The 27377-nt window shown below is 44.5% G+C and overlaps 1 protein-coding gene across 6 annotated transcripts in view; it reads right to left on the minus strand.

The window, feature by feature from the left end:
* Nucleotides 1-6856: 6856 nt before the first annotated feature.
* The window catches only part of LOC119171824 (rho guanine nucleotide exchange factor 11-like), a 150416-nt gene continuing 129895 nt past the window's right edge, over nucleotides 6857-27377 (minus strand). For all 6 annotated transcript variants that reach the window (XM_075892454.1, XM_075892451.1, XM_075892453.1 and 3 more), the window contains 7 exons: nucleotides 25647-25909; nucleotides 21825-21934; nucleotides 13648-13711; nucleotides 10434-10514; nucleotides 9314-9396; nucleotides 7879-7984; nucleotides 6857-7213 (listed from right to left, as the gene is read on the minus strand). In XM_075892454.1, coding sequence (XP_075748569.1) covers nucleotides 7038-7213; nucleotides 7879-7984; nucleotides 9314-9396; nucleotides 10434-10514; nucleotides 13648-13711; nucleotides 21825-21934; nucleotides 25647-25909 — 883 coding nt within the window. In that variant the 3' untranslated portion in view covers nucleotides 6857-7037. The remainder of the gene's footprint in view (nucleotides 7214-7878; nucleotides 7985-9313; nucleotides 9397-10433; nucleotides 10515-13647; nucleotides 13712-21824; nucleotides 21935-25646; nucleotides 25910-27377) is intronic.

Raw genomic sequence — 27377 nt, forward strand, 5'->3', positions numbered from 1 at the left:
CAGTGGCGGATAAGGGTTGCCTGTTTCTTATAAAAGTAAGCTTCATCTTCAGCATAGTGTTATACATAACTTTTAACAGTTTAAATTCACTGCACTGTATCTTCTTTACGTGTACTGTAACGTCAGTGCAAGCTAGAGCGCCAGTTGGTCGAAATTTTTGGAGCCTTCCACTATGTAGTCTCTCATAATCATATTGTGGTTTTGGAATGTTAAACCTCAGATATTATCAAGTTTCACTGTAGTAGCTCAGTCCTGTAGGTTGTGGGCACCACCTTTCTGTAGTATCCACCTTACGATTGGAAAGGAGTGCAAAAAGACTAGTGTACTTCGTATTCAGTGTACTACATTAAAGAGTCATGAATTACTCTTGAGAACTCTATAGTCGTTGACTTTCCTATTGAAGTTTTATAATAAAAAGAAAACATTAAAAGTAAAAATTCAGTTTTCTATCAAGTTCACTCGAAATCACAATTGCAGTACGGTGGAAAACCAAAGTATATGTGCATTTTAACTTTGTTGGCTGAATACTTGAGAAGCATGCAAAATCGAGCTTGTTGGTGCACATTCATATTTAAAAAATGGTGCGAAAAACCAAATACAAGAAACACCAAACAGGACTTGCTAGGTGTGCAGTCAGCACTAGTCCTATTTGGTCTTTCTCGTCTTTGTTGTTTCGCACCATATTTTAATACGGCTGAATACATGCTTCTGAAACTTGCCAGATATTCAGTATGTGGCTCTTATTCAACACAATCTAACTACTTTTTACTGAATTATATATGCTTTAGCGGAAGCTCTCAAACTCTATGACACAGCGAGCTGCAGGGAAATTCAAAGCGGTGGTGGTGCAATCAGAAGCTCAGTGTCTTACCCCCTGGGTAAGACACATGCTAGCAAAATGTGAAGATATTAAGGTGATAGTGTTAAAGAGCTCGTTCCGCAGAAATTCCAGTGTCGGCGGTTATTAGCGCTTGTGCGTGACCGAAAAATCAAATATGTAAACAAAATAAATAAAACATTCTGGGTCTGAGAAAGGACAAACCCGGGTCGTTTGCGTGGCAGGCAAGTGTTCTACCACAGAGCCACGGGTCTGCTTGGAAATACAGTAAAAATAAATTCCTCTGTTTGGAAAGGCAGTGAAAGTAACTTGCATGCTTTACAAATGCAAACCCTGCATACATGCGTCAAAATGCATGTAATATCGCAGTAATAGTACATAGCACAAGCATACATTGTGATCGGGTGTCAGAACGTGTGATTATCTTAAATTCATAGTTTCAAGCGGGCCACCCACTATGAGAGGCACACACATTACTGCGCCTTTTCCCTCAAAGCCGCGTAGTGTGTGCATAGCAAGGTCTAAAAAAATTTCTCATGCACGATTGCCAGAGGTTTAAAGCATGCTGCCCATTTCACAGAAGGCAGCTATATGCAAAAGCTTTATTGCACAAGCAATATTGAACTCGTTATGCACTAGGGACTGAATATCGCTATCCCCCTCAACTCTTGAAAGCAAAGCTTAAAGATTCTCCAATTTCTGTTAAATTTTTTTTATGAACGCTTGGCTTACTTTGCTATCCCGCTCAACTCTTGAGAGCAAAGCTTAAAGTTTCCCCAATTTCAGTTTTTTTTTTTGAACGGCTGGCTTACTTTGAGTGATCGTGAGCCCCCTGGCAAGTCGCAGCCATGACAACTACACAGCTCAAGATGCTCAAGTTGGCCAATGGCTGCGGACTTTCGGCGTATGTCATTATTTGTAGAAAGAAGAGAAAGTGATTTCTGGCCGATTTTGAGAATAGTCAATTTCAGGCCGCATGCTGTACTACAATATTTGGCTTGTGGATTAGGAGCCTCGACTACCAATTGAAAGCGTTTTCTGACCATGCCTTAATGCAGTTGAAGTGTGCATAGTTGATTGACTGATTTATATGTGTGGTTTAACGTACCAAAACCACCATATGGTTATGAGAGACGGCATAGTGGAGGGCTGCGGAAATTTCGACTACCTGGGGTTCTTTTCACGTGCACCCAAATCTGAGCACATGGGCCTACAGCACTTACGCTTCTGTCGAAAATGCAGCTGCCGCAGCCGGGATTCAAACCCGTGACCTGCGGGTCAACAGTCGAGTACCTTAGCTACTAAACAACCACGGCGGGGCGAAGTGTGCATAGTGGCTTCGTGAGTTCATTCCATTGGCTTTTCCAAAAACTAAATTTTTGCCACCAAGATGCAGAAATATAAAATTTGCAATCTTTAGGATATTGTGTATGATTTGCCATGTTTGAAACTTAAACAAGTCAATCTAAAATTTGTTTAATTAAAAGCTTACTGTTGCATTCTTGATCTGCAAGTACTTACAGGGGATTTTCTGACCATACTGAAAAGTGTTGCACGGCCCCTTTATTGCAGCTCGAAGTGTGCATAGTGGCCTCTTGACTGCATTACATTGGCTTTTCCAAAACTAAGTTTTCCCCACCAATATGCAGAAATATATCATTTGTAATGCCTAGGATCTCAAGTATTGTTTCCAAAGTTTGAATCTAAAATTTATTTAATCTAGAGTTTACTGTTGCAATCTTGAACTGCAAGTATCAATAAAGGGACACTAAAGAAGAAAACAATTTTAATGTCGATAAATTACCCATTAACAATTCCAAAATCACCATGCTCGCCACGAGAAGGCACTTGGTAACTGAGAAAGCGTGCAAAAAGAAAATACGGGTGGCAACACCACCTTGAAATTCCTGCACCTCTAGTAATGAACATATGACGGCAAGATCAATGAATGACATCCGAATTCACTGAGAAAACTTTTATATAATCTAAAGGAATTCATTGTTTTACTTTAGTGTTCCCTAAACATGGTATAACTAACCTCAAAATAACCTAATTCTTAATATAAGACTAGTATTTACATTTGTTTTGTCCACAGAACACCGTGTACAAAGCTACAGTATAATAAAAGGTAGGCGAAGGCACTAAACTGATACCAAGACAGGCACCAGTACTAGTCGAATTGTTGAATTACAAGCAGCCGTCTGCAAATGTAGCATTCAAACTGTGTGCTTCACAAAGCAGGCACTGAATCAGAGAAATGCCTTTTCATGACTGGCCACAGCTTTGATTCATTAGGAAAGAAAAGTGAAGGTCTGAATGATAATTAACCCAATATCGTGATCAGGTGAAGCTTTTTAATTTAAAAGCAATTATTTCGCCAGAAACCATTCCACGGATAGCAATGGAAAAGTAGAGCTGTGCGAGTTGCGAAGCTTTGCGTGCAAAGCAGATTCAAATATTTCTTGAATATTTTTCTAATAGTTTGAAGCGAAATTGCGGAAAAAAAGTTGGAGAGGATTCCTAAGGCCCGTATTCTGAAATGCTCCTTACCTTACGCGAGGAGCCCTTCATGCCGCCTTATCTTAAGAAGCTCCTTGAGGGAGCCAGCGTATTCTCAAAGTTCCCTTCAACCTCCCTTTGCAAAGGGCCGCCTCAGTAAGGTAAGGCGAGTCTTCCACACGTCTGGGTTCAAGAGTACCTGTGAATTATGGACAAAACACCCGTTAAAAAAATAGTATAGAATATTTTCTACGCATTTCGTTAAAATAACGGATAGACTGCCTTTTTTTTCGCAGTATACTACAGATACCTATTCATGTTTGAAAAAAGTGCGGAACAAAAACCCCAACACACACACGAAGAAAACAGGACGAGGCGCGCATCTGTGTTCTGGTTTTTTTCGCGCTTTTTGTCTCTGGCTTGCATTCTGAGTTGTCGTAAACAGTCGGAATATTTGAAGGTTATCGGTCCACCTTGCCATGACACATGGAAGCTCGCTTTAGGCGGCTAGTTTGTTTGACGAACTTGTGAACCACGTGCGAATAAACCACTTTTTCTTACACACAGCAAACTTGTCAAAAGGGACATTATTGGGACTTGCTTTGTGAATGCATCAAACAAGTTCCGATGGGTCAGAGTAGGCGCCAGCTTTCAAGCAAAGGTCACTCGCCTGACAGCCTCATCACGAAAATCTGCAGAAAACTGAGAACGGATGGCACGTATAGTTGTGGTATGTATGACCGGCGTTGTGTACAAGCTGTTTTGCTTGTCCACGGCTTGTCTAGAGGTGCGCACTAGAAAAAAGCTAGCGCGCGTTTTCAGACCGGCCGTGGCTTGTCACGCATAAAACGATTTATCGTGAGAATATGCCAGCTATGTTAGAGAAAAAAAAGAAGGCTTTCGGCGACCTTCTCCTACTCAGCTGCACCAGCATTGTTGTAGGAAAAGCTCAAAAAGCAAGTAAAGAATCCCCATACATAAAAAGCCATCACTAGCTTTGCACGAACGAAAGCTGTCATTCCAGCAAGACGCTACGACGAACCTCTCGCATTTTCTATTTTTGTAATAAAAAAATGCTTGATGTAACACTGATCATTCAGTCTTCGCCATCTCTGCGTACCTGAACGAACTTAAGACAGCCGTCAGATTGCACTTGGGAAAACATGCCTGGGAAGCAATTTTTCACTGACGACGAAAAGGACGTGGTTACCGAGCTCGTGCAGAAATACAGGTCATCGATAGAAAATAAGAAATCGGATGCAGCGTCACTGGGAAGAAAGCAAAAAGCATGGAAGCCTTGGCGGCCAACGATGCTAGTGCACCATTCTGTTTTTTCGACTGGCAGCGGCAACGTAGCGCTGCGGTGCCTCCTTTTCCCCCCTGTCAGAAGACCCGCGAGTACAGCAGGGAAGCGCCTTTTCAGGGCAAGGAGCGAGGTAAGGAGACATGAAGGCTGCCCTGCCGCTACCTTAACTTGAGGGAGCACCAAGGAAGGCCTCAGGAAGGGAAACTTAGTAAGGAGCATTCCAGAATACGCGATAAGGTGCCATTAAGCAGTTGAGGCTCCCTCACCGAGATAAGGAGGGTTTTAGAATGTGGTTTTACGTATATTCTTATGAGATATAGCAACATAAAGTGTTTCTTTACGCTAGGCTGATGAAGCACTGACGTGCTGGTCTTATCAAGAATAAGGCGTTGTATAGGTCAAATTGTATAAGTACATGATTTAGTGCAACCAAAGTGTTGCCAACAACACTTTACACTGAAAGGCAAAATGTTATTTCCTCAGCCTCTCCTCCTTTTTCAGCTTCTGTGAAAGCCCAATTGATGGGGTGGACAAGGTTGTGCTCCCTTCAAGTTGGGAGTTTCAAATTTACACACAAATACATTTGAAATTTCGGATCTTAAAGAACTTTGGAATCTAATTTTTCGGACTTCCTGGCCGAATTTCAGATGCAAAACAGCATTAACTGAGCCCCCACTTCTGCCACATCTATCACCTCCATGTTGGAACCAGCGTTTTCATGAGTCAATACAATTGCGATCGCAGCAGTGCCTGAAAGGCAGCTTTGCCGCAATATGAGAATGTATTGAGGTGAAGCATACTAAGAATCTTAAGGGGTCATTTTTAATTGGACGTTGACAGCATTTGTTTTTGGGAAGTTCAAATACAGTTGACTCATAACCGGAACTTGAAGCAACCGGGAAAATATGTTCCATTTAACAGGAGTTCTGTTTACTGAGAGGTGAGCATAAGTGCACAATACAAGCCCGAAACCAAGCATTGCAGAGTTAATAGTTCCGTTTAAAGGGGCCCTACAACACTTTTTGAGCATGGTCAGAAAACACTGCCGATCGGTAGTAGAGGCTCCCGACAACACGCGAGCCAAATATTATAGCACAGCATGCGGCCTTGAGTTCACAATAAATTATCAAAGTCAGCTAAAAATTGCTTTCTATTCTCTCGTCAAATGGCGGAATATGCCCAAAAATCACACTTGAATTACCCATCTATCAAGCATTGGCTGATTTGAACATGGCATGCTCGCTCGTTACAGACATCGCGACAGGAGGCCGCGACTTGTCCACGCGCCATCACACCGAAAAAGCGGGGCATTCGATGAAAAACAAGAAAAAAAAAGTGCTCAAGGCCACGAGGCGCGTGTGATGTTTTTCTGTGGTCCTGCCATCCCTTCCTGCTTAGCTTCCAGCACTTTCGTTGGGACGAGAGAAGAGAGAATGCAATTGCAGCGTGGGACAAACCTTTAACTCCACTCGCACTGGACGGATTCTTAAAATTTTTGTGGTGTTGAATTCATGAAGCAATAACCTTTTCCTGTGAATTCATTCCGTGGTTACTTGAAAAAGCTTTTCAGGGCCTCTTTAAGCACTAGTTCCGTTTAACAGATTTCCATTTACTGAGAGTCTACTGTAGTAAAAATTACACAGCAAATCGAATCGAACAGCAAACACTATTCAAAAAATGTTCCAGTATTCGCACACCCCTAGCAACACATTTGCTGGAATTCCCAAGTATGTTGATACATTTATGATCAAGGTACCTATACACACATAAATAATAACAATAAAAAACAAATGACTTCAACATAGCCAATCAAGTAGTATACCACACCATAAAGATACTTCTTGATTTATAATGAATTATAGGCAGGAGCTTGAGTATCATTTGGCTTCGAATGAGTGTGTGTGTGCGTATGCACATGCGCAGATTTTTTAATTTTTTTGTGTTTAAAAATTTTTTTCATTTTTTCCTTCGTTGAAACATCTGTCCGGTATCTTTTCACCAAGTGCTACATTCTCTGAATGCAGCTCGTGATAGATTGACAGCGCCCGACTGACTGCTTTCCGGTAATGAATGACCTGTGTGAAATTCCATGCTTCAAACAAGTCTGGGTTTCTGCATTTATTGAAGAACAATGCCTCACTGGCCGTAGGTTTCAGAGCCCTGCTTCAGAGCTCACAACAAGGTCTTTTTCCAACAGCAGACCACACCGGGAATGCACGGCCAACTGGTTTATTTGCTGTCATTAAATTAAAGAGAGAGCGGACACATAGAAAAAGAAACTATATACAGCAGCATCAGCAGCAGTAGCAGCAGCAGCAGGGTGCCCCCCCCTCCTCTGGGCAAGGTATCTACAACTGGTGAGGGGTAGGGCATGCAGTAGGCACTTGTGCTTCATTAAAAGTAGACGGGCTGCGCCTGAGCCGGTTGCGGTTCGTCATGTGGCAGCTCGTCGTCTGCATCCAGGTCCGTGGTCGGACAGTGGCAGACAGCCTCTTCCTGCGTCTGCACAGCAGCCTCACGGCAGCACTCCGGAGCCATTGCAACGTCGTCATCAGCCGCTGCAACCGCACCTGCAAAACGAACCAACCGGCATGCACCTCAGGGTTTGAGACCGAAGTACACCGAAGTAGCCTCTGAAACCGGCTCCCTGTACTCTGTTTCGTAGATCATCTGCAACGCTGTGGAGGCCAGCGAGACTTCTTGCAGCCGATATGTTCGCAACAAAAATAGCTGTGTTCTTACCACCACTAACAGAATATTTTTTCATTATTATGGCGAAAAGTAACTGAATATGTTTTGTACCTTACAAGTGAAAACGCCATTGAACGTCTGCCATCATGCGGCTGGATAGCCTTGTTTTCATGTGACATCACAAATAGGCGAGATCTCTGCTCTGATATGTCACGATGGCGGCCATCTGAACTTTCTATGTTATGATACAGTGTCAGTACAGAAAAGGACACCAGAGTCGTTTTATCCCCGCGTTCTGTTGTGGTCTCCACGCTTTTTTTCTGTTCGCCAGTCACGCCAAGGGGGAGCATAAAGAAACACAAGGGTCAACTGGCATTAATAAGATTACCCGTGAGTGACCACAAGACACGCGCAGATTAATACATTTTGCAAGCCAAACTTCTCGCGTAGCTTCCACAGCGTTGCAACTGAGCTTAACTACACAATGACAGCGTAGCTGCCAGGATTCATGAACACGGGCACAGGGTGCCAGTGGAATGCATACCTCCATAATCGGGCTCCTCGCAGGGCGGCAGTTGTCGGGCATCCTGCAAGCGCGACAGCTCCTGGCGCAACCGCTGTCTTTCTTGCTCCAGCTCAGCCAGGCTCGGCTGCACAAAGGCACAGTCTTGGTGTGAAACATCAGCACTGTAAGCTCTACACTTAGTGTTTGACACTGCTGCTTGATTAATCTCCGTCAATATGGGCAAGCAGTGCAACCAAATGTGGATTAAACTGCCACAGTTGCTGCAGAAGCTATGCACACATGACAATCCTATTTATGCGATAGTACAGTTCAGGTGATAAAGATCTATGCCCCAAATATAATTTTCATTTCCCCCTGTTTTTACAGTCCTTGCATATAGTACTGTTACCTATATGCCAATTTTCGTTTATGCATTCTTTTCTTTACAGGAAGACAATCCTTTTGTCAGCTGTTTTAACTTTGTGTAAGACTGTTGCCATAGAGTTACATTTCTTTTACACAAAGAGTGAAGCACGTCTTGTTTTCCGCAGGCGAAATTTTCAGTTGACCACAGTACCACTTTTTTTTTCTCGTTCTGAAAGTAGCGAGGCTGGGGTGCTTGAGCTGCCACAAATTAGTATTGCTACATTGCGTCGCCTTGTGGCTCTTAAGGGCTGTTATTTCCACAGATTCGCGGAGAAATCGAAATCTGGAATTAGCACATGACATTTTAAGTTTTTGAATTAACTGGACTGGTGCTGACCGCCGCTTCAAGTTATCCACTCAGACTTGTACATTACAAAATATGGGACTGCAGAAATATTTCGAATTAAGCGGAATTCCGAAATAACGAGGTTCACATTAATGACATTTTACTGTAATTTAAGTTGTTGCATGCAACGACACCTTGTGTGGCAGAGGTTGCGACTATGAGAACTACTGCAGGCACACATCATGAAAGCTGTCTCGTTCCTGCATGACACGAAAGTGTGTTCTGTTATGAGTGCCGAACCTGTCATGTACTGAATTTATCAATAACGGCTAATGTAAACACGATGTTAGTTTTAAACAGTAGCTGGAGAAACAAAACAATCTGCTGCTTCTCGTCAACCGTGAAAAAATCTAATAGAGGTTAGTTTTCTGAAAACCTTTTTTTCAGCATCCCAATTTCCTCAATCTAAGCAACAAGGCCCGATAATAGATATGCTCCGTGTATGCACATGATAAGCCCACTTAACATGATGAGCGCACTTAACCATTACGACGGAAATGTACACAGCGGGCGCTAGCTGGCACCAGATTTTGCATAATGTCTATTCTCCTGCTTCCATCTGCAAGGAAGCATGCATAGTGACTACGCTACTGACAGTAGTTGCTGCCAAAATGATGCTTGTTTCCTCTTTGAAACAGCTTGTTATATTTACAAATAGTTTTTTAGTATAATCACTAGACAGTAGCTGAGCAAAGCACTTACAACAAGTAGAACGAGGTAGCGCAGTAATGGCTGTACAGATGACAGCAGGCGGTGAGGGCACACTCCTTGATGGCGAGCTGCACCTGCAGGAAGGGAATTTGCAGGAAGCAAGCCATGAAATACAGTGAGAAGTGTAGCATGTTATGGTTCAAAATATATGTGGGGCTGTGCTTAAAGGCCCACTGGTAAAATACACTATGCTTAAAAAAATGTACTATATTTAAGAATGGACACTGCAGCATAGCTGCAAGCTTGTTTACTTAACTATTTACAACACACAACGCAGGCTAGACAAGACTGTGCCCGTCCAACACAGCCAAAAAAGATGTGGACATACCCCTCGTTCAAACAGATACACTGCGGCGGCTGTTCTGTATTATTGTAAGCCCATGGTGTCTATGTAAGTTTCTGTGTGGTTGTTCATACGGCGCGACGTTGACTATATAATCAAAACCGTATAACAAGCCTTTAAACATAAAAAATTGTTACCAAAAGCGAGGGCAATATGTTCATTTAACATTAAAATGAGACTGCAGTGGTACGTATAGCTCCCCAAAAGATGCCCTCACAGCATTCCGCTGCTATGCTGAAGTGAACCCACCTTTACAAGGAGATTACATACAGTTGAAGGCTACCATGCTACCAATTCCATTTGTGTCGTTGGCACTAACAAGAGAATTCAGAATTTATAAGACATAGATGGCGTTGAAAGAAGCTGTAATAATTTGCAAGACCAAAGTAGGGAGACTTCAATCTGATGCTGCTTAGGAGTTCGAGTCGGGCAACGATAGGTTAACAATACACTTGTTCGTTCATTTCAAATAATTTAAATTCATGTCGTAAGTGAATTCGAATACTGTAATATTCAAATATTCGAAGTGCTCCAATATTTGCACATGCCTACTAACAACCTATAAAATTGAATGACATGTTACAGAGTAAAAAGGATGACCATACAATCTTGCGCATCAGAAGTTGTCCAGAAAGGATAGTTTGAACAAAGCCCTGCGTCAGCTGTATGCTGACAAGCCATGTAAAAGCCCACCAGCTTAGTCAAGCCTGTTCCCGCATCACAATATCTAGTCTGAGGCTATGCATGCCAGATTAATAAAACACTCACCTTCAGGGCTTGAGGCAGCAGCAACAGCGTCCTCCTCCGTGACGTTCATCGCCTCATTGATCAGCACCGGTAGTTGGTTCGCTGCGCCACACAGACCAGTCATCAGCCACTTTCTCAGGATTATATGCTTGTGCTAACTGTTGCTTGCACTGGACTGAAGGCAAGCTACAGCTGCTCTGCTTTCCTATAATGTCAAATCTTAAAAGCACAATTCAGGGGTGGGACAGCTGGAACTACCTCAGAAACAATCCTTGGAGCGTAAAAATCTGTCTTTGAATTGAATACATTTGAATTTTGATACAAAGCAGCAAAGGCAGTGCTGAGAAGGTGAGTAACATATGATTGCCCATAGCTGCATTGTTGCAAGGTATGTCACCTAACTTATGGTGCAATTAATTTCATAATACTGTAGCCAAAATAACACAGTACCATACCTGCCAAGTTCAAGGATTCTGAATCTGGGAGATTTCCACAATGAGGAGGAGGGGGGGGGGGGTCGCCGCACAAAAAGGGACATACAAACAAACAAAAAAACATTGTGAAAAACAAAAGAAGGTGGGAGGGGGGGGTCTTTTCAGTCACAAGTGCCAACATCAGCGTTGCAGTCTTATAGTGACTAGGAGTGGCTGAACACACAAGGGTAGAGTTTTTCGCTAAGGCGAGAGTCTCAAAGGATCAATACAACTAGCATAATCTATTTCAGTCAAAACAACTCGCGCGTGTCTTCCTGGGACACACGTGACCGGACGGGACAGCGCAGCTAGCTGCCGCAAAAGCGCGGGTCAAAGCTTTCCTCCCTACTAGATTCTTTTGACAGGAACGTCAAAATGCGTCTGGCCCCATTTTATTGCGATAGCAATTATATAGCCTGTCAAGGCTGTTTTCTTGCTGGCGCCACCGCCGCCGTCCTTCACAATATATTTATATATATGAACACTCAAAGAAAAAAAGCTGCCCGCGCTCGCTTATTTCTCACGTGTACTTTGCTTCGCGGATGAATGCCTGTGCACGCGCGCTTATCCTTTGGCGGGGGAATCGTGTGCCTTCGGCTTTCACTGAAACGAAAGCCTCAGTTGCCGGGCCCACAAAGGTCACTTTGGTCTCTGAACAGGCCTCTTTTGCAAAAACAGCGTGCTTTTCATACACAGGGAGGTATAACAACCGGGGCACCTGTTAGTTTGTACTCATCTGTACATGTGATTACGTATCGTGCATCGTTTTTGTTTAAACAGTGCGTTACGTGTCGAGCGGTAAACGTTGTTAGTTTGCTCTCGTCCTGCGAGTATCAATTTCGTGCGGCATTTATGAGCAGTGCGCTGCACGTTTCGATCTGCTTGCCGTTCTCAGCGTTACATTCCAAGTTGTTGCTGTCGCATTCATTGCGGCGAAACTAACTTTTTTTTATTTTTTACATATTTACTGTTTTGAACCTACCGTTGCGTGCCCTCGGAGCTCGTCGATGGCTATCGCGTCACCGCATACGCGATTTTGTGCGCGGCGGTTGCGGCAAACGGTGGTTCACTTTACAATCTCCATGCGCTTGGCTGCGCACGCGCCTTCAAAGCTAAGTCATTTTATGCCATCTACAATAGCATTTGCCGCAGTTTTGTCCACAGAGTTTGCGGAAAGTAGCATTGTTTTGACTGGTTGAGCGCACACTTTCGGGGTTCTGTCAGTCACGTCGTTGCCATACATGATCGTGTCAAGAGCGACCGTGGTTTCGTCCGCAGTGGTTGTGGCAACGACAAACACACACACTGTAGAAGGCAGTGCCTGCGCCGGTCTCACGCGTACTTTCGAAGCTCTGAGTACGCTGCTCTCAGCCTTCGTTCAACAGTTTCCGTACTAAACTTGGTATCACCCGCCGCGATTAGGAAATGTGTTCGGAGCATTCAAATCGAGGCCCAATGAACATAATAAAATTGAGCTGGCAAATTTCAAGAATTCGTATCTGCTGTGCTTTCGCATCACTGAGATTATACTGTATGTTTACATGAATGCCTCTTATACTTATTTATAATAAAATGGGGTATGTCCGAAAAGCCTGGAGCAGATTGAGCTGCTTTTTTGTCAATGCAGCCAGATCACATACAGAAATTTCGATTTCCAGGAGACTTTCATGACAACCGTACAACCGGAAAAAACAGTCAAAATCCGGGAGCCTCCCAGCCAATCCGGGAGACTTGGCAGGTATGCAGTACAGTTACTTCAACCATACATTCTATTTGATTGACTTGATTGACCATGAGAATATACGATGGTAGGTGTAATGTGCAGCTGTCTTACTTTTTTTTCTGTCTCACGCTCGGATACGTGGGCACACATTTGGCATATGCTAAAGGAATTCATGCCAACTGAATGTTGAAGGTGACGCCAGCACCAGAATGGCAATGAACCTGCAGCTACTTCCACACTTGGCTTGAGAGCAATCATTTCGAAAATTAAAAAGTGTACCATTACTAGCTTTCCATTAAATGGGTTCACACGAGCTGGAACCGTTGCTTTATTTCAACCACTGTGTTTTTCCTTCTGATGAAAGGACATGCTCAGGAATCCCCTCCAACTTTTTTTTTTCTGCAATATCACTTCCAATTGCTATGCATACTTTAAGAATTGGAACTACACTCGCACTGTTTATACCTAGAGCACTGAAAAATGACAGGGTGTATTCGCACAACTGTAAGATAGAAAGGGAAGAGAGAAATGCCTTTCGTATAGACATTTGACCCGCACAAGCAAAAAATTCAAAGGCAAAATGGTAGCCAGTGCCACTGTCGTGCTTTTGTAGTCAAGTGATCTATTTTGTTGTGGTGGCATCTGCTTGGGGTTCAACGAAAAAGCACAGAAAAGAAAAACATAACACGCTATCAGTCTTACTTTTGAGGCCACACCAAGATCACTTCCAACGTTACATTTATTCAATCATAGGCTTACCCCACCTGTCATTTCTGCCCACAGTAGTTCTGGCGAGTGCCACCACATGCTGACGCGGTCGGCAGCGATGTAGTGACATTATTGCGCGATTAAAATATTGAGTCATTCTGATATTGGAGCTTAGACCAACGCTAAAATTATCTCTAGCCATCAGTTTAAGCAAAGCACAAAAAAAATATAGGTGCATCAAAAGTGTTGGAGGGCCCCTTTAGGTCAGTAAAGCCCTGGTGCTAAAAATGCAGCACAGAAACAAAAAGCAGCTTATGCGCCAGATTCTCACCATGGTAAGTGACTTGCAGTAGAAGCTCCATGAGGCCCTTCTCAGCATTCATCTCTTCCGAGATCTGCAAGGCAACCAAACTTTGATAATCATGCCACAAAGTGGTCTTGACAGCGAGTTCTTTGAAAGAGCTGCATACAGAATTTCTTTTCTCCATGCAAGGTCGCCAACACTCACTGCTCTGATGCAAGTCGTGTCTTGACTAGCATTTTGTTTGAAGGTTCAAGACGCACACCGTCTCAAGTGCTAACGCTAAATGATTCAACCACAAGTGGAAAACAGCAGTAACAAAGCAGTCTTGTATAACATAAGCTTAGCAAAAGAGTGAAAAATTGCAAAATGCAAAAGAAATGAGCACACTATTAAAATTTGGCCTTCAAGATAAGAACACCATAGCGCAATCAAGCCCCGTGCGCAGAGCCCTCTCGTTTGCTTGCCTCGATTCTGTTTTCGGTACATGCCTCAACCGTGCCATAAGGAAACAATTTGTTCACTGAAAATTGGCTGTTTCAAACTATGCTAGAATGCCTGCTGCAAGAGCACTTGTTAAACGCTCACTATGCCATAAATATTGTTCTTTGGAATCAGCGGAGGGTCCACTACACATACGTAAGGCAACATGCTAACCTATGCAGCTGCTCATTTTGTTGACGTTTCAACGCGACAACGTTAAAGAGCTTGTCTCGCAGAAATTACGACGTCGGTGTCAGCGTCGGTGTTGTTGATTGTGAGCAAAAAATCATCATCTCATGTGCTACCAAAAAAATCGTGAACGATGCAAATGAAATAAATGATAAAAAACTCTGGTGGAGAGCGGGGACTGAACCAGGGTTGTTTGGGTCCAAGTGGCGATCGAACCCGGGTATAGTTTGCGTGGCAAGCGGATGTTCTACCACACGGCCACACCTCTGCTTGTGAAAACAATGAAAAGAACTTTTTCTGCTTGGAAATGCGGTGAAAGTAGCTTTCATGCTTCACAAACAGATGCGTCCTGTATACATGCTTCACAATGTAACATGGAATATTGCAGTAATAATGTGTGGTAAAAGTGTTCATTGCCAATGGGCGTCAAACCATGTGATATCATAATGACTCCATGGTAGAAAGCCGGCACCCCACTACAAAAGGCACACACTCTATTGCACCTATTCCCTTAAGGCCACGTAGTGAGTGCATAGCAAATTCCAAAACGTTTCATGCACCAAGTGTTTAGAAGTATGCACTAGGAACAGGATATCGCTATCGCGTTCAACTCCTAAAGGCAAAGCTTTAGGGTCCCCCAATTTTTTTTTTTTTTGTATCTATGATGAGTAAGTATGTCTAAGCACTTTGTAATGGATGGGCCGTTAAAACTCATGCTCGTGCAATTCCCATATTTTGATGCCTCACGTGATTCTACACTTCTGCCACACAATATTACATGCATTAGGGAGACTCCTTCTACTACATTATATGAGTAGCAGTTTCAAGCAATAGCATGGCTCTTTGGTAGAACATGTTTTCACCGTGCGAATAGCCTGGGTTCGATTCTCAATCGAACTTAAGATCTTATTATTTATTCTATTTGCATCTTTATTTTTCGGTCATAAACAAGGTGAATTTTCACTCACAACAAATGACACCACCACTAAAATTTCTGTGATATGACCTCTTCAACGCTGCCGCATTGAACTAACACACAATGTATGAGTGTGCTCGAAAACCCGACTTATTCCCCCTAAACCTGTATTCACATGACACGTGATCGTGGACAAATCAGTCACGTGACGTGACATAATTCTGATCCCTCCACAGCCAGCATTCACATGACAAAGGGGAATTCACGCTGCAAGCCAGAATTTCGGCATTGCTCCCCGAGGATCCCAACAATGATTTGGGCTTCCGTTGTTTCACAAACCTGTCCACGCAGACCGAAGCAGGAACGCGGCAACAGCTGATGTATGGTGGCGTAGTAACGCAATGCACAGGCTCGAATCTCAATTTCGTTCGTGTGAATACAGCTTAATGAGCAGGCCAATGTCTAGCCCATGCTTGTCGCTTTAACCTCCAGTTTGGCCCGGGCCCATAGCCTTGTGGCCATGCCCTGCCAAAATTTGTGGACGCAAGCCTGTGCAGTGCTATAGGCTGTACAGCAGTCCTCCAAGCAGCGATGCATGCTTCTCTGTGTGGCTGAGCACCCCAACAAGTATGTATTGGCAACAGCTGATGTATGGTGGCGTAGTAACGCAATGCACAGGCTCGAATCTCAATTTCGTTCGTGTGAATACAGCTTAATGAGCAGGCCAATGTCTAGCCCATGCTTGTCGCTTTAACCTCCAGTTTGGCCCGGGCCCATAGCCTTGTGGCCATGCCCTGCCAAAATTTGTGGACGCAAGCCTGTGCAGTGCTATAGGCTGTACAGCAGTCCTCCAAGCAGCGATGCATGCTTCTCTGTGTGGCTGAGCACCCCAACAAGTATGTATTGCAGAAAAGGCCAATAATTGATATGGTATTAAATAGAAATCTTCTAAAAGGAACTCCTGGTTAAATGAAAACTGCCTCTAATGTTAGCCCCTGTTTATCTCTCAGTAAACAAAACTCCCCTTAAATGGGACACGCTGTATTTACTCGCACAATTTGCGCATCCTAGCAAAATATTATACAATGAACTCCCAATAAACAAAACTCGCTTAAACGAAAATGCCTCTATAACAGAATTGAACGGGCTCATATGGCTGGATTTCTATGTGCTGCGCAGTAAAATTCATCGGTTAATCGAAACAGTGCTTATTCGTCATCTACGGTTAAACGGCACAAACTCTAAACACGGCATAAATTCGCTCATGCCAAACGTAGTCTCACAACCATGGCAACACCTTGAGATCAAGACAAACCAATCCAGTAGCCATTCTCGCTTTTGGCTGTGGGAGTCAATTGTGCGTGCGTTAGGCCTATTTGTGCGACGAAGTGCAGTGGATCACGGTGTTATTTCAGCCTGATGAAAAGGAAGCAGCCGCACCATACACTCTCACTTGAAAAAAAGCTGCACATTCTTCAGGAGCTCGATCGAAGCGGCCTGCCCAAGATGGAGGTGGCCAAAAAATAGATCCCGAAATCGACGCTGTTGCAGATTTGGAAAGACTGAGAAGAGATTGAAGGCACTGTCAAGTACGAGACCTTTACATCTAAACAGATGCGGATGCGGACGACGCCTTATGAACTACTAGAAAAGTTCTTTTTCTGTGGTTCAAGTGTGCACGGAGTTTCAATTTGCCCATAAGCAGACCATTCTCAAACAGAAAGCTCGAAAGATCGCCACGCAAATGGGTGTTAATAACTTTAGTGACGGATGGCTCAGCCGCTTCAAAACACGCCATGGCCTAGTCTTCAAAGCAATTTCAGGTGAGAGTGGTGCAGTCAACAGGGACATTTGCACAGACTGGCAACAGGGGCAGTTTAAGGAAATTTCGATGAGCTTTGAGCCACGAGACGTCTTCACCGTCGACGAGATGGGTCTTTTTTATAAGGCACTTCTGTCAAAGACTCTCACCTTCAAAGGCGAAGCCTATAGTGGAGGAAAACACAGTAAAGATCACATTACTGTGCTGGTGGGTGAACACATGGCAGGAGATGAGAAATTGAAGCTGTTGGTAACAGAAAAATCAAGGCACCCACGTTGTTTCAAAGGCGTTTAACACCTTCCCGTTGCGCACCATGGGGCGGAAAAGCGTGGATGACCATGGCCATTTTCGAAAACTGGCTTCTCGAGGAAGACTCAAGATTTACGAGGCAAGGCAAGATTTACGAGGCAAGTCTCCATCGTGGATGATTGCCCAGCCCATGGTCAGGTTCAAGTACTCCAAGCCATCACTCTGGAGTTCTTGCCAGCCAATGCAACGGCAGTGATTTAGCCAATGGATCAAGGGGTTATTCAGAACATTAAAGTTCATTACCGCAGACAATTTCTCCTTCAAATGCGGCGTAGAGCAGGCAGCGGGAAATGCTACAGCATAGATTTATTGGCTGCCATCCACATTTTGGCTTGTGCCTGGGAGCAAGTGAAGGCAACAACAATACACAGATTCTTTCACCATGCTGGCTTTCAAGCGCAAGAAAGCAGTACCTGATGAAGAAGAAAGCCCTGCTGATGCCGACATTGAGACAGTATTCAGTCAGGTCGTACCCTCTGCCCCTTTCACGATGCAGGACTACAAATCAATTGATGAAAATGTTCGTAACTGTCGTGAAGAGACTGTTGAGGAAATGATTGCCGAAGCGCACGATGAGGATCAACCTTTCAGCGATGAATGTGATGGCAATACTGTCAGTGCAGTGGTGCCACCAGACCGATCAGCTAAAGAGGCTGTTGAACTTTTGCAGCGCTATTTTGAGCATGAGGCTTGTCCAGAATTTTTAGCCAGTTTGTCAGGCATGGGTGCGTACCTTGTAAAAAAAACAACTCAAGCTTGCCAAACAAACCACTCTTCACTCCTTTTTTTTCTCCTACTCATCCTCATGAGTAAGGTGAGCTTAGTGCGATTTGAATAAAGGTCTTGGTTCACTAAATAAGTGTACTTTGCTTAAATGAAACTTCTGATAAATGGAACAGTTTTATGAATCCCCTACGAGTTCCATTTAAGAGGAGTCGACTGTAGCTAGCGTAACTAAAAAAAAAGTTTACTCCCATACTTCGCACTTCCTGACCCACTTAAGCCAGCTAGCCGGCGATTGTGCAAGACTTTGGACCTTTGGACGGGCGTGCCCCTCGCCAGCTGAGCCCAGTCATACAAACACAACCAGCCGGTGTGAAGTCCCTTCCTTCGAGGAATTCCCCCGAACTACGGTCCATAAATTACTGCACCCAAACACCCAAACCTTTCGAAGGGTCTTCGGAACTATGAGTGTTTGCTTCCCTCTATCTCCCCATCTCTTCCACCGTGACAATGCACTCGCGACACGGCATGGCGTGTGAGAGCCTATCGCCCCAACTCTTCCCCTTGTACTCGGCATCTGCGCTGCAACATACGCTTTGTTGATTTCGAAAGTTTATGTTTCGCCATTCACCCGTCACGTTTTTACAGTATTTTGAGACGGGCCACAATAATTATATGTACAACAAAATTCAAGCTCCCTGTTATAAGGCTTGTAAAAGAAAACGGGAACCATGGCATCGCCACGGACTTCAGCGTGAAGTTCTTCAACATGTGATGTTCTGTACGGGAGAAAGCAGAAAAGTGCGCACCTACAACCGTATAAACCGGAATGCAAGTCGAGATTTTTCAATAAAACAACGAGCTAAAGCCGCCCCTCGTCTTATATAGCGGTGTCTAGCCGACAGTGCACCGCTGTCTGGCAACATGTGGCTTGCATGTGCATGAGAAGCTGGACACGGCCATATTCTCATTCAAATCCAATACCAGGTTGTTTTTTTCTCTCTTGTTTGTTTTTTTGTGTTTGTGATTTGCCTCATGTCATTGTTTGTGATTTGCCTCATGTCATTTCGTGGGCGAAGTGTGGTTCATCCCCAGCTAGAGAATACACTAGGGAACTTTGTGTGGGAAGTTCATGCGTGCTCGCTGCCAGTGACCGTGGATACCATTCGCAAGAAAGCTGTGTAACTCGCTCGAGAAGCTGGGCTCACTAGAGAAGAGTTTCGTGCACCAAACTCTTGGGTGCGTCGATTCATGAGACGCAAAGGATTTTCTTTCCAGTGGTGCACATGCATCTGTCAGAAGTTTCCAGACGAGTTCAAGGACAAGCTTATAAACTTTCAGGGCTTCGTGAACCGGCTTCGGGAGCAGAACAAATACATGATGGGGCAGATTGACAATGCCGATGAGACCCCCGTGTGGTTTGACATGCCTTCATCGACCATGATAATGCAGCGTGGCGCCAAGGATATGAAGCTGTTGCCCACTGGCAATGAGCACTCGCGCTTCACCGTCATGCTGACATGCATGGCAGATGGTAGAAAGTTTCCGCCCTTCATCATTTTCAAAAGTATGACAATGCTGAAAGAAGTGTTCCCGCCCGATGTTGTCGTTCGCGTCAACAAAAAGGGATACATGGATGAGGCCATGATGCTCGAATGGATACGAGTAGTCTGGAGCAGTCAGCCAGGTGCACTGCTGCATCTTTGCAGCATGCTTTGTGGTCACTTAACCGACGCTGTGAAGCGCACACTTGATGAAAAAAATGGACTTCGCCGTGATACCAGGTGGTGTGACGTCGACCCTCCAACCGATCGACGTTACACTAAACAAGCCGTTCAAGGACAGAGTATGGCTGGAGTACCAAAAGTGGATGTCCGGAGACAACTCAAAGACACTGACGGACCGCATACAGAGGCCTCTGCCTGCGACTGTTTGTGGCTGAGGGCTTTCTGCCTGGCGTTCCTTGCCAGATTCTATTGTGGAAAATGCTTTTAAGAAATGTTCCACCAGCAACTCACTGTATGGCATGGAAGACAACGCACTGTGGAAGGCGGCCAGCGACAAACCCTCGTCTTGAGAAGACAGTTGTGCTTCGTCGAACTGGTGGTTGAGGAAAGCTCCGACGATCGAAGTGCGGTGCACCTAATTATCAAATAAATGTCGTTCGGCAATTTTGGATTGTTTTCCTTCTTTGTTTTTCGGTAACCTGAACTTGGGGGAACGACCTATATTCCCACTCGACCTATAGTCCGGTTTATACGGTAATACAAGTGTCCTGCCGTTGAAAAAGACCTCTTCAATTATGTGCCAAAGCTTGGGTCCTCTAGTATTACGGTGTCTTGCAACCCGGTTTCTCCCAGCATTTTCAAGAAAAGCTACAAGAAAATAGGGCATTCGAACGCGCTCAACAGAATCAAGGGCAATGCACTTTGGGAGGGCGCTTACAGCGACCGCAGCGATGATTCTCAATTGGACCTCTCGGTCAGTGATTCCAACAACACCGTGCATGACTGTATCTGGCTAGTACGTGGTATAATTCTCTTAAATAAACAAGTACACTTCATTTATGCTCCAGTTTATTTTCTTTATTTTTTTTGGCGGAAAATTGATGCAAAGTTGGGGGGTGCAAGAATTGCGCAGGAAAAACTTTTCACGAAAACGTACAGAGCGAAAAAGAAAAATTGGCCACAAATCAGAATTCTCACACCAGAAACTAACAGCAAGCTTTGAGAAGTACTAGTTATAACTTACTTCAACAATAAAAGCCCTGGTTCAACACATGGAGAGATTTATTTGAGCCACAAAAAGTACAAGCTAATAGTCGAGAATTAGAATACCACACGCAAAGCTTGTGGGCGTTAGGGGCGTAGCGGTAGCGTTCGTCACTGAACAAGAGCCCTCAAACGGTAAACGTAGGACATCAGTATTGGGCTGATGGCTATTTAACAGAACCGTCGGCAGTTTCCTTTTGAAGAAATGAAGTTTACCATCAATCTCAGTCTTAGGCACACGGCAGGCCCAACGCGTCTTGGTGGCTTTCAGCCGCCATCACCAGTAGCAATCACAAAACTCGTCAACTCCGAAGGCCCTACCAGCGACCCTGTTGCCGTTGTTTAGTGCATGATCAATCACTTTCAACTTGAAAGCAGCCATGTAGTTTCAATATCGCCCCATAACGTGACAAGATTACCGATACAACATACAAAACTTGCCGCAATGCGCACTTGCCACTTTGGCCTGGCTTGGATTGGATTGAATCTCCGTGCAATAATAGTACGCTTGATGCTTAAGAGATGGCGTCAGATAGTGCGCGCTATCATCATCAATGGCTGGAATGAGCAGACGACATTATGGCGGCAATTTTCGGGGGTGTGATAATTACTCGAGGAAAAAAAGAAATCGTATTTCTGTTGGGTGATGTGGGGTGTGTGAGAATTGTGTGAGTGCGAGGATTACGCGAGCAATTAGGGTATACCACACGTGAGAGCTATGTAGTACTGCACATTATTTAGGATATTTCAGATGCATTCGTGAAATCTCCACGTAATTTGCACACACCCTTTTCGGAGCACCCCAATCACACAAAAAAAAGTGAAACTGTGCGAGTAAATACAGTATTTTTCTGGTCTCTTCAGAATCCATTAAACATGAGTCTACAGTGTAACAAAAAATTATGGCTCTTGATATGGTGCACTTGATATGGTGCAACTAGACTAATATATGCTAAATAGCCGAGGGAAAAAGAGATGAAAGCATGCTGCTTGCCTCAGCCATGTGAACGTAGTCTTCACTGGGGATTCGCAGGATCTCTGCAAGCAGTGCCTGCTTCTCAGCCAGGGCTGAGAGAACTCGTTGGTCCTGGCGTCGAAGTCGCTCTGAAGAAAGAAGCATACAAGGGTCCCCACATATAGGCAGCCTAATTATCTAATGCAGCTTACAATGGCATGTAATTACTCGAATCTAATGCGCACCCTTTTTCCGGTTAAGGGGGGAGGTGGCATTGAAAAAAAACATTTTTGTTTGTTGACCTAGAGCAATGAAACTTGGCATGCATTCTCATAAGTGTCTTGAATAGGGAAATGTGCAGTTTCATCATGATACCTTGAGTAGTTCTCAAGTTACATCATGCTACGTGGTTCTACTTATATGGTCTGCTCGTGGAAAGCCTAGCGCTGTAACAAAACATGCCAGGAAGCTGCAAATGGTGTTGATCTTTACTCAAAAGAAAGCTACAGGGTATAGCACTCTCAAAATTCTGTAATAAATTCTCTTTTTCTTTTTGAGATCATCATGGCTGCCGACACACATTGTCAGAAACAGTGGCATGGACAAATCATCGTCTAGAAAAAAAAACCGGCCATAAAACAGAAACTGAATATTGCTGAACCCACAAGCAGTGTTCAGGGATTCAGGAAAAAAAAAACAGAATCAAAATCGGTTCAATCATTCCCGTGCTACCCTTTTTACGAGCAATGCACAATGTCCAAAACACACTTGTGAGAAAAAACCTGTCGAAGTTCTCGACAGGCTTTTTCCGATGATCTTTCTTGTTTCTCATTGGATATTGATGAAAATTGGCACAGACACTAAAAATGACCTCACCGAGCTTCCATAAAAATTTTACAGCGATACCACAAATACTTTTACGAGAGACAAATTATTTCTTCATTGAACCTCGTGGAGGGGCTGAGCATAATGTCAAAATAACGGTATTGAGAAAACTGCGTTTAAAGTTTCAACTTTTCTTTACGTCTCTAAGACACCTATAAATTGTGATCTCAGGTTTGTCTTGTGATATTTGACTTCTTTTCATGATTTACTCCTTTTCATGATTTACAAAGAACAAGTATGGATTTCAAACCAAGTTCTTTGTATGAAGGAGTGGTGTGATAGGTATGACAGAAAAGATTGTAAATGAATAAAACCATATACTGAAATGATTACACAATTTTTGTGCTGAAGTTGTAATTAGCATAATTAAGTACTTGATTACAAATAATCACTGAACATTTTTTTATTTAGAGAGGTTTATTGCATCAGAAAAATGGATCACACCATGACGGCCTATGCTTTCTTTCCAAATAACAAAGTTATGGGCAGAAGACTGGTGGCACAGGAATTTTAAGCAGTATAATTAATGATGCGAAACGGGCATATAAAAATTCGTGCCCCTGATTCATACATGCTCTTTTACCACTCTAGCCGTGAAACGCATCATCATACAGCCGGTCGCGGAAACTGTAATCTAAGAGGCTTTCATTGCCTCGGAACATTCATAGACGTTCATGGCGATATCAAGCACGGCTCCAAGCCCGTCTGAATCACATCACTATAGCTTATTGACAGCACTCTATATGTCTGTGAAGTGCGAGGCCGCGTGGACAGTGCAGCCAGCGCGTAGTGCACTTGCCGGCGGCTTTCGATGACGATGCGCGAAATGTGTAATTACGATGACAGAAAATCGGCGCGCACTGTGCCTGTTCTCGCATTTTCGAGTGCCGACGCGCGAAATTGCATGCTAGCCGCTGTTCCGAGCAGTCCCTGGCAGTGGAAGGGGGGGGGGGGGGGGGGGGGAAGGGTCCGCGAGTTTGACTGTGGGGTCCGCTGCCGGAGCGTAAAATGCCCGCCCGCGGTTCCGGGGAGCTAGCGAGTAATGTGCTTCGTTGCTTGCGAAGAAGCATGTTCTTTCCAATGAGCCCAAGAAGCCGGCTTCCGGCCCAGCCATCGCGAAGCTATAATTTTTTTAACATCACTGTTTTCTCGCCATTTCCAGAAAAAGTTTAGCTACTTAGGTGGGTGAAACGAATTTTCCAAAGCACTTTTGCGCGGTTTTCAGTGTAGATATTTTGAAACGAGATAGAAAAAGGGTTCCAGAAACTGAAAACTTGATTTTCAAAAAATCAATTTTTTTGGCATTTTTCGCGATCGCAAAGCCGCGTCCCCCCCCCCCCCCCCCCCGGTTAAGCGAGTTCATAGATCGCATGCGCATTAGAATTGAGCACACACAAAAAAAAAAAAAATGAATACGGTCATTTTAATGACATCGGCGTTTCCAAAATGGCCGCCCCCTACGTGCGTCGGCATGGCGCGTCGGTCGTTTCTGCCAATGTGTTTCCCATGTGCGGCTCTTCATATGTGTGCTGAGGAGTTCGTCATGTTGTAGTGCATTAGATTCGACAGCATGGAAAGGCCGACTCCAAAACTCGACGACTGCACCACGATGCCGCTTTTAAAAGAAAAGTCACCGCGTGTGCCAAAACGGACGGAAATCAGACTGCATCGCGGTCGTTCGGAGTTCTCAAAACATGCGTGCGGGACTGGCGGAAACAAAAGCAGAAGATTGTTGACAGCAAAGCTTCACGTAAAGGCTTTAGTGGACTACAGCAGGGTCGGTTTCCGCAAATTGAAGAGCTGTCGGCGAGTATGTGCTTGAGCAGCGAGCGGCACAGCGGCCCGTGACGATAGAACTGCTCTAAGTGCGGGCTATGCAGTTAGCCTTAGAATAAAAAAAGGGCTAATGTGGAGCCAGTTTAAAGCGAGCAGGTGCTGGCTAACTAACTTTATGAAGAGGAAAAGCTTTTCCCTCCGAAGGCGAACGGGCATATGCGGAAAGTTTCGAGAGGAGTACGATGAAAAGATTCACAGTTTTCAGAGGTTCGTCCTAAACTTGCGGCACAACAACAGCTACCTGCTTGGGCAAATCGGGAATGCCGATCAGACGCCTCTTTACTTCGATATGCCTGGCACCGCCACCGTCAAGAAGGGGCGAAGCAAGTTCACGTGCTGACATCGGGCCACGGAAAAACTAGAGCGACGGCAATGCTCTGTTGCACGTCAGATGGGCACAAGCTTCCCTTGTACCTCATATTTAAACGGAAGACGCTCTCCAAAGGAGTCGTTTTCCCGAGTGGTGTGATCGTGCGGGCCAACGAGAAAAATGGGTGCACGTTACAATCGATGTCTTACTTTTTTTTCGTCGTGGAAACCGGGCGAGCGTTACAATCAATGGCGCGGTAGAATTGAGTAAATACGGTATAAGGCTGTATAAATGCATGCAGCCCTTCACAATTATGCAATCAACATTGTTGACACGACAGATATGCACAGGCAATAGCAGCTACTAGAAGTTTCTCTCATGTGAAGTTTGCAAAGTTGTATGCAAGCAAACAATCGTTTCAGCCAAACGTTTTAATGCAGCATATATTGGCGTTACTCTGCAGACACTCCTAAGAGCATAATAAAGGGTTACGAGCAGTCCCTTGCCACAATAATTCAATTATGCACAATGATTTAGAGGCTTCAAAAATGCCCAAGCACACATGTTGTAGCAGCCCTTTGGTACGATGGATATCAACGCAACATTGCGATTTTTCACCAAGTAGAAAAAATAAAGGAGAGAGAACGCATGAACCGATTGTCAATCCTGTCTTCAGCTTTATGGATAGCAATGCAAAGTACACAATACTGACCCCCCCAGTGCTTGAAGAGTGCTGCCTAGTACTTTGGTAACGAAGGGGCTGTCATGTTTGTTTATCACTTCACTTGCATACATGTAAGAGATAGCGACAAATCTACATGAATACCCACCAATGGGAGTGAGCACAGGTGTGGCTGTTTCACAAGGAGCACTGGGCACCACGACCACTTCTTGGAAGTCCACCAAGGACAGGCCTCCCTGGGCCACCGAGGGGGTCGCCACGGGAGCACCGACCAATATCTCCTTGCTGGAGCCCTCCTCCTTGGCAGGCTCTTCTTTGTCTGACTGATCAGCCACCGGGGCTGCCGGCTCCTCTTTGTTCTCTCCTTCCTCCGTAGGCACCTCCTCTTCCTCATGGTCGGTTACAGCAGGGCTACAACAGCACAACAGCAGCAATACTGTAGACCTCCATATTACAAAGCATTCAACACTACACAGCAAAAGTACGTTAGCTCGAACTCGATTATTTGGAAGTCCCATTTATTTATAAGAATTTCTGTGGCTTTATTTGGTGGTGGCCTGTATCAGCCTGATTAATTGGAAGATTTTAGATGTTATCAAGCGATTTCCAGTTCCAATTTTTCCAAAAATCTGGGAAAATGATGGCCCCTCTGAAGCCACGAGGTAATGCTGCATGACAATGCTCATGACTGATGACAGGTCAAGCAACCTGGCCTTGTTTCTGTCAGCGAGGAAAAAAAAAAGACCCATTAAAGGGGCCCTGAAACGCTTTTTCAAGTAACCACGGAATGAATTCACGGGAAAAGCTTATTGCCTCACGAATTCAAAGCCGCAAAAATTTTAAAAATCCGTCCAGTGCGAGTGGAGTTACAAAGTTTTGTCGCATGCTGCAATTGCATTCTCTCTTCTCTCGTCCCAACAACAGCGCTGGAAGCTAAGCAGGGAGGGATGACAGGGCCTCAAAAAAAAAAAAAAAAACGTCACACGCGCCTCGTGGCCTCGAGCACTTTTTTTTCTTCGTATGCACCGCTTTTTCAGTGTGATCGCACGCGCACGCGTGGACAAGTCGCGGCCTCTCGCGGCGACCTCTGTAACGAGCGAGCGTGCCATGTTTATATCGGCCAATGGCTGATAGATGGGTAATTCATATGTTAATTTTGGGCATATTCCACCATTTGTCGAGAGAAGAGAAAGCAATTTTTAGCTGACTTCGGTAATGTATTGTCAATTCCAGGCCACCTGCTGTGCTATCCGCATGCTGTGCTGTGCTAGCCTCTACTACCGATCGGCTTTTTCTGACCATGCTCAAAAAGTGTTGCAGAGCCCCTTTAATGATAAAGTTCACAGACAACCAAAATATGCTCCTGTAGAGGAGGTGTGCTTCCCTGCAACACGGCGGTCACATGTGGGAAGTGTATCATGTGTTTGCCCAGCATCAACACATAATGATGCCACGATTCGTACACCTGCCAGCCCTCCCAATTTGCACAGGGACAGATGTGAATCCCCCCAAAATACCGTCCTGAATAGTAAAGATGCTATTTTCTCAGCCTCTCCTCCCCTTTCAATTTCTGCGGAAGCCCAACTGCTGTGGCAGACAAGGATGTGCTCCCTTCAAGCTTGGAGTTCCAAATCTGCCGCGAAGACCTCAATATATACACGTAAGAACACCCAAAATTTTGGATGCTAAAAATCTTCGGTGTCTGATTTATCGGACTTCCTGCCCAAATTGAGCCCCCACCTCTGCCACATCTATCACCATGTTGAAACTAGCGTTTTCTTGATTCAACACATTTGCGACTGTAGCAGAGCCTGGAAGAAAGTTTTGCCCCCATACAAGAGTGTGATGGAGTGAAGCATATCGATAATCTGAAGAAGCC

Source organism: Rhipicephalus microplus, chromosome 4 (assembly GCF_043290135.1).
Source record: "Rhipicephalus microplus isolate Deutch F79 chromosome 4, USDA_Rmic, whole genome shotgun sequence".
In the NCBI taxonomy this organism is placed as follows: Eukaryota; Metazoa; Arthropoda; class Arachnida; order Ixodida; family Ixodidae; genus Rhipicephalus; species Rhipicephalus microplus.